The sequence below is a fragment of the Scyliorhinus canicula genome, chromosome 5, assembly GCF_902713615.1.
Source record: "Scyliorhinus canicula chromosome 5, sScyCan1.1, whole genome shotgun sequence".
Taxonomy (NCBI): Eukaryota; Metazoa; Chordata; class Chondrichthyes; order Carcharhiniformes; family Scyliorhinidae; genus Scyliorhinus; species Scyliorhinus canicula.
Window position 1 is genome coordinate 27,287,257 of NC_052150.1, and position 17,816 is coordinate 27,305,072.

The window sequence follows — 17,816 nt, forward strand, 5'->3', positions numbered from 1 at the left end:
GAAAGGCAAGGTGTGGGGCTTTGCAGTTGAAAGTAGTTACACCACTCAATTTTCCTGCCCTTCTGAAGTCCTTAAACCTCTTGAGGCACTGTCTTCAGGTTTCAGGAACCAGTCACTTCCATCCTTGCCTGCTTAGTTTGAGAGCCTGGCCTCCTCCAGCCCTGGGAAAACAACACTTTACTTCCGTCCCTCAAATCCCACAGCAGGGTCTCCAGGTGAGAGTAGGAGCCGGGGTGGTGGTGGTGGAGGGAAAGGGGGGGGGAGGGGGGGGGGGCAGCTTTCCCAGGTCTTCTTTCCATTACTGTTACTGAAACCTCAGGAATCAATGCACAGTTCAACCATTCTGATCCTTGCCAGGGCTCCCTTAAATAGAAATCCTTTGAGAGATTTGGCATGTCATCCTCTCCACGTTTCTGATTTGTAGGCAGCCCTTCGAAAGAATGCAAAAGAATTCAAAAGGAGACAACCGTTAACGTTCAAGAAACTGCATTGGATTTAAAAAAAGGATATTTGTCAGAAATTGGTCAAGTTTCACCTCCCAGCATTCCACGTGACTTGGGCAAAAAAAAACCTTGAGATGGAACACAGACGCAGTGAAGTGACAAATCAAGAGATGGTGGAGGCAATTAGACTGCAAAACCAGTGTTTGTCTATCCAGTTAAAATTATTTTTCTCAATCGTTGAACTCCTGTGCCAAACTGTAGAACTGTAAAAAGTACTTCCAAGCTAATGAGCTGTGCATTCCTGTATGTCTGGGTGGGCCTTCACACTTCCTGGGCATGCTAAGCCCGAAAACTGTTTCACTGGAGTGAAGCACAGCCGCCAATCTAATGATGCTGGTAAGTTAAAATCTTCCCCATTGAAACAGATTGGTAGGTTCATGGACTAGTCACAAACCCAGAATGTTGGAATGTTGCAAGATGTAAGAAGGCACAAGACAAAGTGGGAAGGGTAGCAACGATCATTGTCATGGGTGTGATTTTTGAAATGTAAGACATGTGTTTCGGAGCAAGGGCAGATACTTGCAAAGTAACTGTAGGCGGGATTGATCATCTGTCCACATGGGGACATACTCCTCTTGAGTGATCAACAGGACCGGGTGCAGTTTGGCAGTTACAGAACAGCATTCGTAAGTTTTGATTTAACTTGAAGGGAACAGGGTCTTGATGATAGGGGCAGCACGGTAGCATGGTGGTTAGCATAAATGCTTCACAGCTCCAGGGTCCCAGGTTCGATTCCCGGCTGGAATCCCGCTGTCTGTGCGGAGTCTGCACGTCCTCCCCGTGTGTGCGTGGGTTTCCTCCGGGTGCTCCGGTTTCCTCCCACAGTCCAAAGATGTGCGGGTTAGGTGGATTGGCCATGCTAAATTGCCCGTAGCGTCCTAAAAAGTAAGGTTAAGGGGGGGGTTGTTGGGGGTATAGGGTGGATACGTGGGTTTGAGTAGGGTGATCATGGCTCGGCACAACATCGAGGGCCGAAGGGCCTGTTCTGTGCTGTACTGTTCTATGTTCTATGTTCTATGTTTGTGAGTTACCAGTGGGACAATAAACTTCTAAAAGAGTACCAAGGTTGTGAGTTTTAACCATATTCTCCACCCAGATGGGTTCAGGTCAAACTTTAGAATGAAAGATCGAAGGGAGGAGGTATGGGTTGACCTGTGGCTGTGTAACTTGGAGGCAGGACATTAATGCCCTGGCTGAGTTAACAAGCCACAGCAAAGTTTGGTCCAATTGTAAACAGGTTCCCATCACTCTACCAGCCTCCTTGCCATGTGTAGATCTATTCAGTTGACAATCCACCCAGAATTACTCCCTCGCCCAATGCAACTGAAAAATCCTTCTTTATTTCTGCGATCTTAAGTTGACACAACAAGCCTTACTGCGTTGAAACAATAACGTTAATTGAACCGTACCTCTGCTATTGGACATTCTTTAACCTTCAGTAAGCTAGGAATGTACTGATTCCAGAAAGTAACCTGCTCGGGCTTCAGATTTTCCTTTATATTCAGATTTGACAACCCGATGTCCAGCTGTAGATATTGGGATCTTCTCTTATTGTATCTGGGCCAGACAACTGGGACTTTCATGGGTGAATTTGGCTTTCTATAAATAAGAATAAAGAGATTAATATGGCAAGTTGTTGGTATATATGGAAACTATTGTGATTGCACTTTCCCATCCAAATGCTATGCGTTGTCTTGTAAGATTTTCTTGTGCACACAAACCTTATAGGTACAGAATGTAGCGGTCCACTCAATGGGTTGAAGTAATATTTGCCTGCTTTTTGCTCTCAGTGGCAACAGGCATTCATCACACTTGCACATGGCCACAGACTCGACATGGGATCGCAGACTGACGTGAATAGCCAAGAAGCTGTCAAAGAACAAAAAAAAAGTACAGCACAGGAACAGGCCCTTCAGCCCTCCAAGCCTGTGCCGACCATGCTACCCCATCTAACCTAAAATCTTCTACACTTCCGGGGTCCGTATCCTTCTATTCCCATCCTATTCATGTATTTGTCAAGATGTCCCTTAAATGTCACTATTGTCCCTCCTCCTCCGGCAGCGGGTTCCAGGCACCCACTACCCTCTGTGTAAAAAAACTTACCTTGTACATCTCTTCTGTCTGGGGGCTAGTGGGTCCCAAACTATGCGGAGAAGGCCCGCCCACTCATACAGTCCACCCACTTACACTTGACGGCCGAGGCACAACAGGCCTTCGCCTGTATCAGAGCCGATATCGCCAAGGCCAGGATGCCTTGTAGGACATAGTAGACGAGACACTGCCCTTTCACGTAGAGAGCGACGCATCAGACGTCGCCCGAGCCTCCACCCTCAATCAGGCAGGCAGAGCCGTGGCATTCTTCTCCCGCACCCTTCATGCCTCTGAAATTCGGCACTCATCCGTCGAAAAGGAGGCCCAAGCTATTGTTGAAGCTGTGCGGCATTGGAGGCATTACCCGGCCGGCAGGAGATTGATTCTCCTCACTGACCAATGGTCGGTAGCCTTCATGTTCAATAACACACAGCGGGGCAAGATCAAAAACGATAAAATCTTGTGGAGGAGGATCGAGCTCTCCACCTATAATTACGAGATTTTGTATCGCCCCGGCAAACTCAACGAGCTCTCAGACGCCCTATCCCGAGGTACATGTGCCAGCGCACAAGTAGACCGACTCCAGGTCCTGCACGACAGCCTTTGTCACCCGGGAGTCACACGGTTGTACCACTTCACTAAGGCACGAAATCTGCCCTACTCCGTCGAGGAAGTACGGACAATTACCAGGGACTGCCAAGTCTGTGCGGAGTGCAAGCCTCACCGGCCGGACTGTGCGCGCCTGGTGAAGGCCTCACGCCCCTTTGAACGCCTCAGCGTGGATTTCAAAGGGCCCCACCCCTCCACCGACCGAAACATGTATATTCTCAGTGTGGTCGATGAGTAATCCAGGTTCCCCTTCGCCATCCCATGGCTCTGACATCTGCCACCGTCATCAAAGCCCTAAACACTATCTCGCTCTGTTCGGTTTCCCTGCCTATATCCACAGTGACAGGGGATCCTCATTCATGAGCGATGAGCTGCTCATGAGGGGTATTGCCTCCAGCAGGACGACATGCTATAACCCCAGGGGAAATGGAGAGGGAGAACGGGACGGTATGAAGGGCCGTCCAACTGGCCCTACAGTCCAGGAACCTCCCAGCCTCTCGCTAGCAGGAGGTCCTCCTTGATGCACAACTCTCCATTCGGTCACTACTGTGCACCGCCACTAACAACACACCCCATGAACGCCTCTTTGCCTTCCCCAGGAAGTCCACATCCGGAATGTCGCTCCTGACTTGGCTCGCAGCTCCAGGACCAGTCCTGCTCTGTAGCCACGTCTGACTCCACAAGGCGGACCTGTTGGTGGAGAGGGTGCAATTGCTCCATGCGAACCCCCAGTGTGCCTACGTGGCATATCCCGATGGCCGCCAGGATACTATCTCCCTCAGGGACCTGGCACCAGCAGGTTCCACACATACACACCCCTCCGGCCGGGCACCACTCGTCCCTCCCCAGGCGCTCCCAGCACCAACCCCACCAGGACCATCCATCCTTCCTCTGCCCACTCCCGAGGATGAAGAGGATTTCGGCACGCTCCCGGAGTCACCAAACATCAGGCCAGCATCGACGTCGCCGTGACGACTACGTCGCTCCCAGCGGAACATTAAGGCCCCGGACCGGTTAAACCTCTAACTGGTCCACTGGACTTCAGAAGACATTTTTTTTGCTCTCAAATATTGTAAATATAAATTCATTGCTGTATATAGTTCTCCACCAACCCGCCGGACTCAATTTTAACAGGGGTGAATGTGGTAAACCACTGTTCCACCTTTATTATCACCTAATAAAGCTGGAATGTATGGTCTGACCTGTACTACAGGTTCGCCGGTAGTCCCTGCCTGCTGGTTCCGCCCAATAGGCGGAGTACAAATAATGTGTGTCCTCCATGCAGCAGCATGACGGGGGAAAGCCCACGTTCCTGCCGTTTTGTCTCTCCTGCTCACGCAGATAGAGCATCTGTCACTTCGCTAAGGCATTTGTGTGCTGCTCACTGGGAGATGCCACACAGATCACTGATACTGCCCTGAAACGAGCCACCCGCACAAACATTCAGATGGCAGTGACTTTAAGGGCCATGGGCAGTGGATGTCCACAATCCCATGTGGTGCCAGCTTTTGCAGGACATGGTAAAGGTGGTCCACTGTACCCCAGGGCAGTCTTCTCTGGCACTTTGGCTCTGACATCTGTAGATAGGAAGTCCGACATCGAAAAGCCCTTTGCCGGTATAGCCTCAAACGGGGCTCTTCACTCTGTGGTGCTGATCCCTGTACAGCTAAGGGCCCAGGCTCCCGCTCCTCAGCAGGATGCTGGTCTTGGCTGCGTGCAGAGACACGTTTCTGTCTCTGTTGCTGCTCTATTGACAGGCTCCATGATTCTCCACAATCATCGACTGGAAAGGGAAGAAAACCAAAGTGAGCAGTTAAGGATCCCTGACAAAGGCCTTCCCCTCAGCACTCTACTCCTCTGGGATCTCCACCCTACACTTCCTTCTTAGTGAGTTCCTCTCCACTAAACCTTACACCCTCGCCTCTTACCCTGGCATATCCCCACTCCTGTCCCTCCCAAGTTCACCAGGATTACGTGCCTGGACACGCGCATGTCTCACTGGAACATTTTTCACAGCTATTCCCAACCCCCTGGCCATTCCTTGCATTAGGTGACAGGGCTACTGAGTGGATGCATGGGACCCATGCCTGCATCCACATGGGGCACCTCAAAGAAGTCCCCCATCATGACGTTCTTCCTCTATGGTGCGGAATTCTCCGCTCCCGTGCGGCATCGGGAAGGCCGTTGTGAACTCGGGCGAGTTTCACGACGGCCTCGGAGGCCGCTCCTCGCACCCTATTCCCCCCCCCCCAGGGGGCTAGGAGTGGCGCTCCGTAAATCTCGGCCGCCGGGCCTTGACGCTTGTGTCAAGGCGGCGCGCCGAGAATGACGCGACGGCGGCGCCTAAGTGACGTAAGCCGCGCATGCGCAGGTTGGCTGGCTCCAACCCGCGCATGCGCGATTGCCGTCTTCCCCTCCGCTGCCCCGCAAGACGTGGTGGCTTGATCTTGCGGGCCGGCGGAGGGGAAAGATTGCGTCCCTTGGACACGCCGGCCCAACGATCGGTGGGCACCGTTCGCGGGCCAGTTCCCTCCCGAGCACGGCCATGGTGCTCACTCCCCTCTCCACTCCCCACAAGACACAAACGAACCTTTGGCGCCATGTTCACGACGGCAGCGACCAGGTGTGGTTGCCGCCGGCGTGAACCGGTCGGGAACGTCGGGCCGGAGAATTGCTGGTCTCCGAGCGGGGGGTGGGAGAATCGCGGGGGGTGCCAGGGCGGCGTGTCGTGAGTCGCCCGTCTCTCCCGCGATTCTCCCACCCAGCATGGGGAGCGGAGAATCGCGCCCATGGTGTCTGCGAGCGCTCCATAATGTAACTGTCATGGACGCTACCCAGGAAATGGGCACACATTTGCATGATTCGTAGGAGGGCTATTTGCTAGAGCGGTTAGGGAGTGTTTAAACTAATGTGGCAGGGAGATGGGAACCGATGTAGGAAGTCTGAAGGTAGTAAAACAAGGACAGAAACAAAAGGCAGTAAGGGGGAAAGTGTTGCCACACCCATCGCAAGTGATTAATCAATATTGTATTAATGATGGGGGAGAGCAGGTTTTCAAAGGTACTCTCCCCTAGGTATTAGGAATGCTGAGAAGGAGAACCGGGGGAGAGAAGAGAGGGGGAGTGGGAGGAGAGGTGCAGGAGGGAGGGTCAAGGATAGGGCACAAGGGCAGCACGGTGGCCTAGTGGTTAGCACAACCGCCTCACGACGCTCAGGTCCCAGGTTCGATCCCGGCTCTGGGTCACTGTCCGTGTGGAGTTTGCACATTCTCCCCGTGTCTGCGTGGGTTTCGCCCCCACAACCCAAAAATGTGCAGAGTAGGTGGATTGGCCACACTAAATTGCCCCTTAATTAGAAAAAATAATTGGCTAATCTAAATTTATTTAAAAAAAGGATAGGGCACAATGATCAATCAATGCCTAGGTCAGGTGGAGGGGCTGGGGGGAATTGAGCTTCAAGGTCTTCCTAGATTGTCAGTGAGTGGGAGGGCAGGGCCTTCAGCCCAGGTGGGGCCCAGCAAAAAAGGCAAGGGTGGTTTTCTTCACCCCCCATCCCTGTCTCAGCACAATCAAGATTTGCTACAACGCCCGCCTTCAACAAAAAAAGCACACTGACCTTCTGTGGTGAATTATACTGCAGTGTAATTCACACTGTATGTATTATGTCCTTGTGGGCTCTGTATGTGAGCCGTTGTGCAGCTCTGCCCATAGGGGGAGATGAGGAGTTTGTACTGGGCTTCACCCTTGGCTCTGCCCATGGCTCCTCCCACTAACCGGAAGTATAAGGTGCTGCAGCCGTAAGCCTGCTCTCAGTTCCTCTGGTCGCAGGCTGGCTCAGTTGTAAGACTATTTAAAACCACAGTTTACTTCCAATCGTGTGTCTAGTGAATTGATGGTCACATCATCTTCCTCTCCCTGTTTCAGAGTTTGAGGCTTCTGTAGATGTTGAAAAATCAGCACAGACCCCGTCCCAGTCTCTGCAAACATCCTGTACCTCCCCTTCTTGCAGGGTGGGAGGCCTCAAGCCCTCTGTGTGTGTTGGTGTTGCAATCAGCAAGCCCAAACTCAGCCCCAGTTGCTGTGATATAAACCACCTGATTCTCCCTCTCCTGCAGGCTGTAGTTGTTAAAGGTAGGCCCCGCTCCAAGCCCAGCCCCTGGGTCTGATGTGGAGTCCTACAGTCCTGGTCTCGCTCTTCAATGCTCAGCTCCTTGCAGTGTTCGCACTCCTCCACCAGCAAAGATTTAAGGCAGAGACAGGGACCGCCGCCTCCTGCCCAGACAGCAGATCTTCCTCCAGACAAAAGTCAGTTTTGTTTAGTTGAAATGGCACAGCAGCCAGGGAAGCACCTCTACCAGCAGCTCAAAAACTCTGGTTGGGACTGAAAATTAGTGACATTTCCCTTTAACTTTGCATATCTAATTGGCACTGTTAATTTGCCAATGAAGGGTGTAATTGCATTCCAATCAATTGAATATATCTTGTGACAGATGAAGCACAGCTGATTAGAGTAAAGCCAGCCAGTGACAAGCACATATCCAGAGGGCACCCTCCTTCACCCATTTCACAGCCCGACACACTTATTCCTCAGAAACAAACTTCCTAATCAATTGCAAATTATATTCGATGGAGTTCAATCCCTTGATGCCATGGGACCCCACCCAGTAACCTCACAGTCACACCCCCAGTGCTGACCCTCACTATTCACCTCCACCCATCCACTTTCCAAGTCCTACTAAGGACGGGCGCTCCCTCAATGGTGATTTGGCCATAAGCCCAGCAAGGTGGACACAGGAAGTGTGCTCCAAGGTGAATGGAAAGTAAGGCCTGCCATTGGTCCCTCCCCCGAGACTGAACCCCAGCCCCAGCTCCGGGTGTGTACCCCACATCCTCTCCGGTGCAGTGAAGACCCTGGTGAACCACGGCTGCCTGAGCGCGCACCTCCGATATTCCCATCCTTTGTAGACCTGTTGTAAATGACGCAGGTGTGATGGTGACTATTCCGTGAGGGGGTGTGTGTAGGGGTGTGGGGGTGTGGGGGTGTGGGGGTGTGGGGGGGGTGTGGGGGTGTGGGGGGGGTGTGGGGGTGTGGGGGGGGGGGTGGGGGTGTGGGGGGGTGTGGGGGTGTGGGGGGGGGGTGTGGGGGTGTGTGGGGTGTGGGGGGGGGTTGTGGGGGTGTGGGGGGGGGGGGGTGTGGGGGTGTGGGGGGGTGTGTGGGGGTGTGGGGGGGTGGTGGGGGGTGTGGGGTGTGGGGGGTGTGTGGGGGTGTGGGTGTGTGTGGGGGTGTGTGGGGGTGTGGGTGTGTGTGGGGGGGGGGTGTGTGGGGGTGTGGGGGGGGGTGTGGGGGTGTGGGGGGGGGGTGTGGGGGTGTGTGTGGGGGGGTGGGGGGGTGTGGGGGTGTGTGTGGGGGGGTGGGGGGGTGGGGGGGTGTGGGGGTGTGTGTGTGGGTGGGTGTGGGGGGGTAGGGGGGGTGGAGATCTGGAGAGAATGCTCGTTAATGACATGCAAATGTATTAAAACGTAGTTCCGCACTACTCCACTGGCGAGGGGAGTGAAAATTGCAAAAGCCGATCACTCCAGAGAGAATCCCGTTTTTTGATTCTCTCCGGATTTTGAGCCTGTGCCGACTTTCTCACAGACAGAGAGAGGGAGGGCTCAAAATCGCCCCTGTAGAAAGTCATTTCAAGATGCTTCAAAGAACCCAGTCAGATGAAACTGCGCATTGAGTCAGAGAAGGAGTTATTAGCAGACGTGACTAGAATCATTGACAAAGAAGACCATTAGATAGAGGAAAGTGATGTGGAGAAGTCATGGGTTGTGTTGGAAGGGCGTTGTGGATGGATTCCAGAACATCAGCCTGGTTTATTGAAAGCCTGCCTACAGGTTAGGGAGGAAGAGGGTGGGGAGACACACAGGATAACAACTTTGGAGGAACATGGAGCTCCCAGATGTTTGTAGGTCTTAAAGGAGGTTACACCCCCCACAATTTGTTCTGAACAAAATTACCAACATTTCCTGGCACTAAAATCAACAGCAATAATTTACGGATTTTTACAATTGAAGGCTGTCGTATGCACAGGTGATAGCAAGAAACATGAATCTGTGAATCTGTAAACGTCCATTATTCCTATTCACAGTCAGCAGATATATTTGGGAAGTAAATAATTTCACTGATTTGTGGTAAAAGTTTTGTTTTATAAATGGATCAGCTCCATAAATAATTGAACGCAAGCTGGCTCACAAGGCATCCTCAAACAGGACCTAATGGAGAAACATCACAGTGGTTTGCACTGCTGCCTCACAGCGCTGGGGTCTGGGTTCAATTCCGGCCGTGGGTGACTGTGTGGAGTTTACACGTTCTCCCCGTGTCTACGTGGGTTTCCTCCGGGTGCTCCGGTTTCCTCCCACAGTCCAAAGACATGCAGGTTATGTGGATTGGCCATGCTACATTGCCCCTTAGTGTCCAAAGGTTAGGTGGGGTCATGGGGATAGGGCCGGGGAGCGGGCCTAGGTTGGATCTGTTTCGGAGGGCCGGTGCAGACTCGATGGGCCGAATGGCCTCATTCTGTACTGTAGGGATTCTATGGTTTGATTAAGAAAGTGAAACAGTGCAAGAGATACTTTAAACCACAAGTCATCTTTCTTTCTGCTTTATCTTGTACTAAAAATTACTTTTGAAAGGATGTTGATAAAACGCATTTGCTACTTGCCCAGTTTTAGCAAAGTTTGTCCAGTAGGACATTATCTGTTGACTCAGGTCTAGCTCTTCTTTTCCAACAAGTGGTCCTCCCGTTATTGGGACTCCAAATACAAACACAAGTTCGTCTCCATGCCCTGCTCCCATCCACTCAGGGGACACAGATGCATTCGGGTGTCTGGTAAAGTAATAAATGTAAACATCTTTGGTCGCTTTAGCTATGAAGTCACTTGTCATTGCCAGTGGTGCTATTGAACCTGCATCACCAACTACATCTAGTGCTTGTCGCTGAAGGTGAAGTAAGCTGTTGTTAAGGTCTTGCCAATCCCTGTATTCCCACAATAAGGCATCAGACACCATTGACACTTTATCAGCTGGCAGATGGAGAAAAGACGACATCAAGTCAACAAAGTCAGCTTGAGATTTGATCTTCTTTATTTGTGGCCAAGCGAAATTCCCCTCATGGCTATTGGCCCCTGCCATGTAGGAGAATCGCTTGACTAGGCTTATGTTTCTGGAAAGTTCCTGCGGTGGTTTAGGAAGAAATGACCCATCCACAGTCGGAGCAAATTTAAAATTAAAGTCGCGCAATTTAATAGCACCTTTCACCAGTTCCACTGTTTTTTTTGCTTGCAAGCAGCTAATCAGACTCCAACTATCATTAACTGGGCAAAGTAACAGGGAGGCAAGTTTTTTCGCCCAGATGGAAGGATCGTCCAAGCTTGTTGCCCAGTTTGCAACGGCCACTCCACTCTGTAAAATTGCTCGTTTGAAGAGCCCCACATTGAGCGGCGACAGGCATTGTAGACCAACACTAGCTCCTCCTGCAGACTGGCCGAATATCGAAATAGCCTCTGGATTACCGCCAAAGTTCTTACTGTTGGCCTTCACCCATGATATTGCGAAACGCTGGTCAAGCAGCCCACTATTGCCGGCAGCCGCACTGTCTCCTGTGGAAAGAAATCCAAACACCCCTAATCTGTAGTTGATCGTCACCACAACAACCTGGCCAAAGTCAGCCAGTACGTGAGCCTTGTAATTCCCAGAGCCGAGGACAAAGGCCCCTCCGTGAAGCCACACCATCACGGGTAACAACTTGCTTGAATTAATCCCTCTGTGGGGCACGTAGATATTTAACGTGAGGCAGTCTTCTTTGCCAGCCACTTGATCATGGATTAGAAGTTCTTGAGGGCACATTGGTCCAAATTCGGTTGCATTCAGCGTATCATTCCATCCAGGATGAAGGCGGGGAGGCTGAAATCGAAGGCGATTCACTGGAGGTGCAGCATAGGGGATACCAAGATAACACTCCACACTTCTGTTGTCCCATTGTTCCAATATCCCATGAACTAAGCCCAGGTCCGTCTGTCTAATGAAGTCAGTAGATGCTCTGGACACAGATAGGCTGCAAAGAAGTATGAAAACCCGACAACCCATGCTGGTAAAATCAGAAGTCTAAGGCTGTCGGAGCAACTTGCTGTCAGTTAAATAACCCTGCTGAATACTACCTCCCCTTATCAGTAAAATGATTAATCTTTCTAACATGTGACATAGCAAACTGTTGGTCAATACAATTACCTTGGAGATTAGATATATTTATTGCTTTAATTAATTTACAAGCAAATTACAAATCACAAAGTCTAAGATTTGGGTTCTTCCTATATACAAGAGGCTGCTATTTAACAGAGCAGAGAATGAAGAAGGACTGCTGTAGGGAATGCCAATGGTGGAATCCATTATAAACTCTAAGTGTGCATGTCGTTTTAAATGCAGATCATTTATGATCAACAAAGGTAACATTATTTTAATTCATTTAAAAACCCAAACAGAACCAAAAACCGCCCACTCCCCCTCGCCACTGACGTGTTAATGTCCCTTAAAGAGCAGCAGGGTAGCATGGTGGTTAGCATAAATGCTTCACAACTCCAGGGTCCCAGGTTCGATTCCCGGCTGGGTCACTGTCTGTGTGGAGTCTGCACGTCCTCCCCCTGTGTGCGTGGGTTTCCTCCGGGTGCTCCGGTTTCCTCCCACTGACCAAAGATGTGCGGGTTAGGTGGATTGGCCATGCTAAATTGCCCGTAGTGTCCTAATAAAAATAAGGTTAGGGGGGGGTTGTTGGGTTACGGGTATAGGGTGGATGCGTGGGTTGAGTAGGGTGATCATGGCTCGGCACAACATTGAGGGCCGAAGGGCCTGTTCTGTGCTGTACTGTTCTATGTTCTATGAATAGCCTCCATCTTGTGGCGAACCCCTCCTCCGCCCCTCTTATGGCAAACTTGATTTTTTTTTTGGGTGGAGGAACTCTGCCAAGTCACCCACACATGCCCCTGCTTTTGGTGGCTCCGAGTCCCACCAGCTCAACAAGATCCGCCTCCAGGCGATCAGGGAGGCAAAGGTCAGCCTCTCTCCCCACCTGCACTCCCGGGTCCTCCCACACCCCAAATATCGCCACCCATGGGCTCGGAGCCACCTCCATTCCCAAAATCTTCAACATTACATTCACAAATTGTTTCCAGAAGCCCTCCAACTTCGGACATGCTCAAAAGATATGGACAGGGTTCGCCAGACGTCCTGAACAGCCCACACCTATCCTCCAACCCTGGAAAAAAATGACTCACCCTAGATCCTATTGTATGAACACCACCATAAACTATATGAAGCTCAGTCTTTCACACATGAACATGAGTTTATCCTCCTCAGTGCTGCACTCAACACCCCGGCTTGCATCGCCCCTCCCAAGTCCTCTCATTTGCACCGGACCTCCTCCACCAGAGTGCCCTCCCTCTCCATCAGCTCCCCATATATATCTGACACCTTGCCCTCGCCTATCTCATTCTCGCACAGAAGCTTGTCCTGTAGCGCTGGAGGCAGTGGCTGCAGGAACAAATCCAACTCCTTCCTCATGAAGTCCCTCACCTGCAGGTACCTGAACGGAAATCCAAGATGGCGTGTGAGTGTGGCAACTCTCTGTGAGCTCCCCCCCACAAATCCTCTTCCTCCATCCTTTATATTCGTACTAACCTTTTAAACCTAATTCTGAAACTAATACTATCTCTTACCATGCTCTTTTATGTTTACTCTCGCTACGCATCTTCTCTCCTGTTGTTAGCACTATACTCCATATGCTTCTGCCGATGTCTATGTATTTGCATTGTGTATTTATCGTATGTCCTATGTTTTTTCATGCATTGAACGATCAGTCTGGACTGTATGCAGAACAATACTTTTCACTGTACCTCGGTATATGTGTCAATAAATCTAAATTTAATCTAAATCTAACCCATTCCTCGTCAGCAGCAAGTACACCCCCTCAAGCTCCTCCAATTCCACAAACTTACCCCCCAAAAGCAGGTCCCTAAAATACACTATCCCCCAACTGCCCCCACCCCCAAAAACTCACATCCAGAACCGCCGGGACAAACCTGCAATTGCTGCAAATCGGCACCCACAGGGACATACCTTCCATCCCACGGTGCTGCCGACATTGATTTCACACCCTCGACGCTGATACCACCACCGGGCTCATGGAGCACCTGGCTGGCGAGAATGGAAGAGGTGTCAACAATAGCGCCCTCAGACTGATCCCTTTGCACAACGCCTCCTCCCTCTGTTCCCATACCGACATCTCCTCCACCGCCCACGTCCCTGTCATAGCTTTGTTCGCCAACCAAAAATAATTCTGCAGATTCAGCAGCGCCAGCCCCCCCCCCCCCCCCCCCCCCCCCCCCCCCCGCCTGCCTGTCTCTTTCCAGAAGTACCGTCCTGGCCTGGGGAACCATACCCGCCCACACGAACCTCTGTATCATCTTATTCACCCGACTAAAAAAAAGATTTGGGGACAGAAATCAGGTGATTCTGAAACACAAACAAAAACTTTGGGAGCACCGTCATCTTTACTGTCGGGACCCTTCCAGCCAACAACAAAGGCAACACATCCCACCTCCTCAAGTCCTCCTTCATTCCCTCCACCAGTTTTGCCAGATTCAACTTATGCAGGTAGGCCCAGCTCTGTGCCACATGTATCCTGAGACACCGAAAGCCCACCCCAACCAACCGAAACAGCAACTCCTCAAACTAGCCCCCCACCTCCCCCCATCTCCGGCCGTTGATCTGGTATCCTAATTTCTCCCCATATTTGTTTTAATATAAATTTAGAATATCCAATTCATTTTTTCCAATTAAGGGGCAATTTATCGAGGCCAATCCACCTACCCTGCACATCTATGGGTTGTGGGGGCGAAACCCACGCAAACACGGGGAGAATGTGCAAACTCCACATGGACAGTAACCCAGAGCCGGGATTGAACCTGGGACCTCGGCGCCGTGAGGCAGCAGGGCTAACCCACTGTGCCACCGTGCTGCCCCATTTCTCAGAACTTATACTGCAAACAGACTGAACTCCCCCAAGATTCCCATAATCCTGCCAAAACTTTCAGCTGGGTTTGAAACATGTAACAAAGAGGTCGTCAGCGTATAAAGAGGCTCAGTGATCCACGCTCCCCTCCCCCCTCAACCCCCTCAATGCACTACAACCCCCTCAAAGCCTTTAGTGCCATTGCCAACAGTTCAATCGCTAGGGCAAGGAGCAAAGGGGAATGCGGACACCCCTTGCTCATCCCCAGATGCAACCCAAAATACTCCGAATTGACACTATTAGTCTGCGCATTTGCCTTAGGAGCCTGTACAATAATCACACCCAGTTGACAAACCCCTACCCAAACCGCCCAAGCACCTCGAATAAGTATGGCCAATCCATACGGTCTAACACCTTCTCCGCATCCATAGACACCACCACCTCCAGCTCCCAGCCCGGCGGGGGCATCATTATCACATTCAATAACCTCCGAATATTGGCCAATAGCTGCCACCCCTTCAAAAACCCTGTCTGGTCCTCTCCTATCACCCCTAGCACACAGCTCTCTATCCCCACCGCCAGCACCTTCGCCAATAGCCTTGCATCTACTTTTAACAAATATATGGGGCTGTACGATCCTCACTGCTCCGGGTCCTTATTTCATAGAATTTACAGTGCAGAAGGAGGCCATTTGGCCCATCGAGTCTGCACCGGCTCTTGGAAAGAGCACCCTACCCCCTACCCAAGGTCAACACCTCCACCCTATCCCCATAACTCAGTAACCCCACCCAACACTAAGGGCAATTTTGGACACTAAGGGCAATTTCCCGTACCAGCCTCCCCGGATAGGCGCCGGAATGTGGCGACTAGGGGCTTTTCACAGTAACTTCATTGAAGCCTACTCGTGACAATAAGCGATTTTCATTTTTTCATTCATTTTCATTTTCATTTCATTTCATTTCATTTATCATGGCCAATCCACCTAACCCGCACATCTTTGGACTTATCTTTCTTTAAAATGAGCCAGATAGACGCCTGATACACCGTAGGGGGAAGCTCGTCCATCCGCACCGACTCATGGTACATCTCCACTAACAGGGGCCAGCTCCAACCCAAACCTCTTTCAAAACTCTTTAGGGAACTCCTCTGGGCTCAGAGCTTTCCCCAACTGCATCGCCCCCACACACTCCATCACCTTCCCCAGACCAATTGGGGGCCCCCAGCCCTGTACCCTCATCCACCCTCGGGAACTCAAGACAATCCAGAAACCGACCATGCTCTCATCCCCCGCCGATGGCTCTGAACTATACAACTTCCAATAAAATGCCTCAAGCCCCATTTACCTCCACCGACCCTATTACCAACTTGCCCCTCCACCCCCTTCCTGTCTCTCATCCATCATCTTTGCCACCACCTGCCTCCTCAACTGATGCGCAAGCATCCTGCATGCCTTCTCCCCATACTCGTACACTGCCCCTCTGGCTCTGCACAGCGTCCCACCACCTCCTCTGTTGGCACTAACCCAAACTCCATTTGGAGCTTCTGCCTCTCCTTCAGCAGCGCCTCCTCAGGCGCCATCGAGCACCTCGGGTCCACCGCCAAAATGGCTTACATAAGCCTCAGCCCCTCTGCTCACTCCTGCCTCACCTATGCACCATAATCAAAATAAACGCCCCTCTAATCATAGCTGCCACAACATAGCTGCCGAGATCTCCCCCTTCTTATTATGCTCCACATAGTTTCGGATAGCCACCCCTATCTTCTCACACATCTCCTTATTGGCCAATATTCCCACATCAAACCTGCATTGCAGCCTCTGGGAGCTCACCCCCTCTACCTGCAAATCCACCCAGTCTGGCACGTGGCCGAATACCTGGTCCCAACCATTCCCGCCAGCAGTGCCTCATCCAGGACAATAAAATCAAACTGGGAATACCCCCTGAGTACATGCGAAAAGAACGTAAATTCCTTCGCCCTCGGTCTCTCAAACTGCCAATGGTCCACCGCTCCCATTCGCTTCATATACCCCAGCAACCCCTTCATTATTGCTGACACCCTCGGAGACCTGGAGCACGACCTTCCAGCCTCGGATCCAACACCATATTAAAATCCCCCCCACCCCCAATGATCAGCTGGAGTGTGTCCAGGCCCAGGATCTTTGCCAGGACTCACCTCATAAACTCCACATCATCCCAGTTTGGAGCATAAACATTCACCAGCAAAATGGGCCCCCTCCAACTTCCCGCACACCATCAGAAGTCTACTCCCTGAACTCAGCATTTTGCTCCCCACCTCAAAAGACACCCACTCTTATTAACCAACACTGCCACCCCTCTCGTCTTCATATCTAGCCCTGAATGAAACACTAGTCCCACCCGTCCCTTTCTCAGCCTCATTTGTTCTGCCACCCTCAAATGAATCGCTTACAGAAGCACGGCGTCCGCCTTCAGACTCCTCAAAAGTGCAAACACGTGCGACCTCTTAACCGATCCATTAATCACCGAACATTGATGTAATCAGCCGGGTCCCCATCTCCCCCACTCTCTCCAGTCAGCCATATCTCTGCTTTAACCAGGTCCCCCAGTTCCACACCCGCCGTCCCCCTTCGGCCTTCCCAAGATGTCCGTTGCCATCACTCCTTAAGCAACTGCTCCACATCAGCTCAGTCCACGTCAACAACTCACCCCTCAGCCCCCCCCCCAGCCCCAACAAAGAACAAGAAAAAGAAAACCACCTAAAACCACCTCCCCTGTGATGCGACCATCAATTCACATGAAACCAGGAGTAGCAGTAAACTGTGGCTTTAATCAACTAGAACAGTGCCTGCCTGCGACTGGTCTGTTAGTGGGAGCCGCCTACAAGGCGACTGCTCTTTATACCTCCCCTCAAGGGGTGGAGCCAGGGGCGGAGCCCACACAGGCCCCAGCATGCTACATTATAGCTAATACCATACAATGGTCCATAGGTGGAGCCCATATGGGCAACAGCATAATACAGATAAGTACATGGTGAATTGTTACAGCAATACATTCACCACACCCTGCAACAGATCTATCCCCCACTTCACTCCTGTTAACTAGCCTATCCGCTAGCATGGTGGCCCCCACTTGAGGCAACTGCCTTCCCCCAAACACCCTACTACTTCGCACCCGCTCCTTCACCTTGTACCCACAACTCCAATAACCCACATAATATACAACATGATACAACATTCAACCCAACTGAAAATGCCAAGACCCCCCCCCCCCCCCAACCCCCACTGGTATCTCCATCGTCCAAAGTTCTTACCAGTCCCCAAGCCTATGGCCTCACAAGAATCCGCTCGCCTCGTCCAGTGTGTCCATGTAGATCTCCTGACCCTGGTATGTGACCCACAACCAGGCCGGGTACACCACCCCAAACTTCACTTCTTCCTTGAACAGAACCACTTTGACCCTGTTAAACCCAGCCTGGCGCTTTGCCAACTCCGCACCCAAACCCTGGTAGATCCAAATCACATTCTCTTCCCAGGTGCACTTTGTTGTCTCACTCGACCACCGCAGAATCTTCACCTTGTCTAAACA

The 17,816-nt window shown here is 51.4% G+C and overlaps 2 protein-coding genes across 4 annotated transcripts in view; both read right to left on the bottom strand.

Moving 5' to 3' along the window:
* LOC119965862 (neuroligin-1-like) overlaps nt 1-17,816 on the bottom strand; it is a 232,231-nt gene that overhangs the window by 61,273 nt on the left and 153,142 nt on the right. For 2 of the 3 annotated variants that reach the window (XM_038796795.1, XM_038796794.1), the window contains one exon: nt 1,913-2,102. The exons of the other annotated variant lie outside the window; for it this stretch is intronic. In XM_038796795.1, the coding sequence (XP_038652723.1) occupies nt 1,913-2,086 (174 nt within the window). In that variant the 5' untranslated portion in view covers nt 2,087-2,102. The remainder of the gene's footprint in view (nt 1-1,912; nt 2,103-17,816) is intronic. 3 annotated transcript variants of the gene reach the window in all.
* Nucleotides 9,864-11,336, bottom strand: LOC119965583 (bile salt-activated lipase-like). Its single transcript, XM_038796375.1, has one exon. It carries the CDS (start codon nt 11,334-11,336, stop codon nt 9,864-9,866), a length of 1,473 nt encoding a protein of 490 aa, XP_038652303.1.

Coding starts and splice junctions, on each gene's coding strand:
- LOC119965583 (XM_038796375.1), bottom strand. CDS start 11,336: ATGGGTTGTCGGGTTTTCATACTTCTTTGCAGCCTATCTGTGTCCAGA.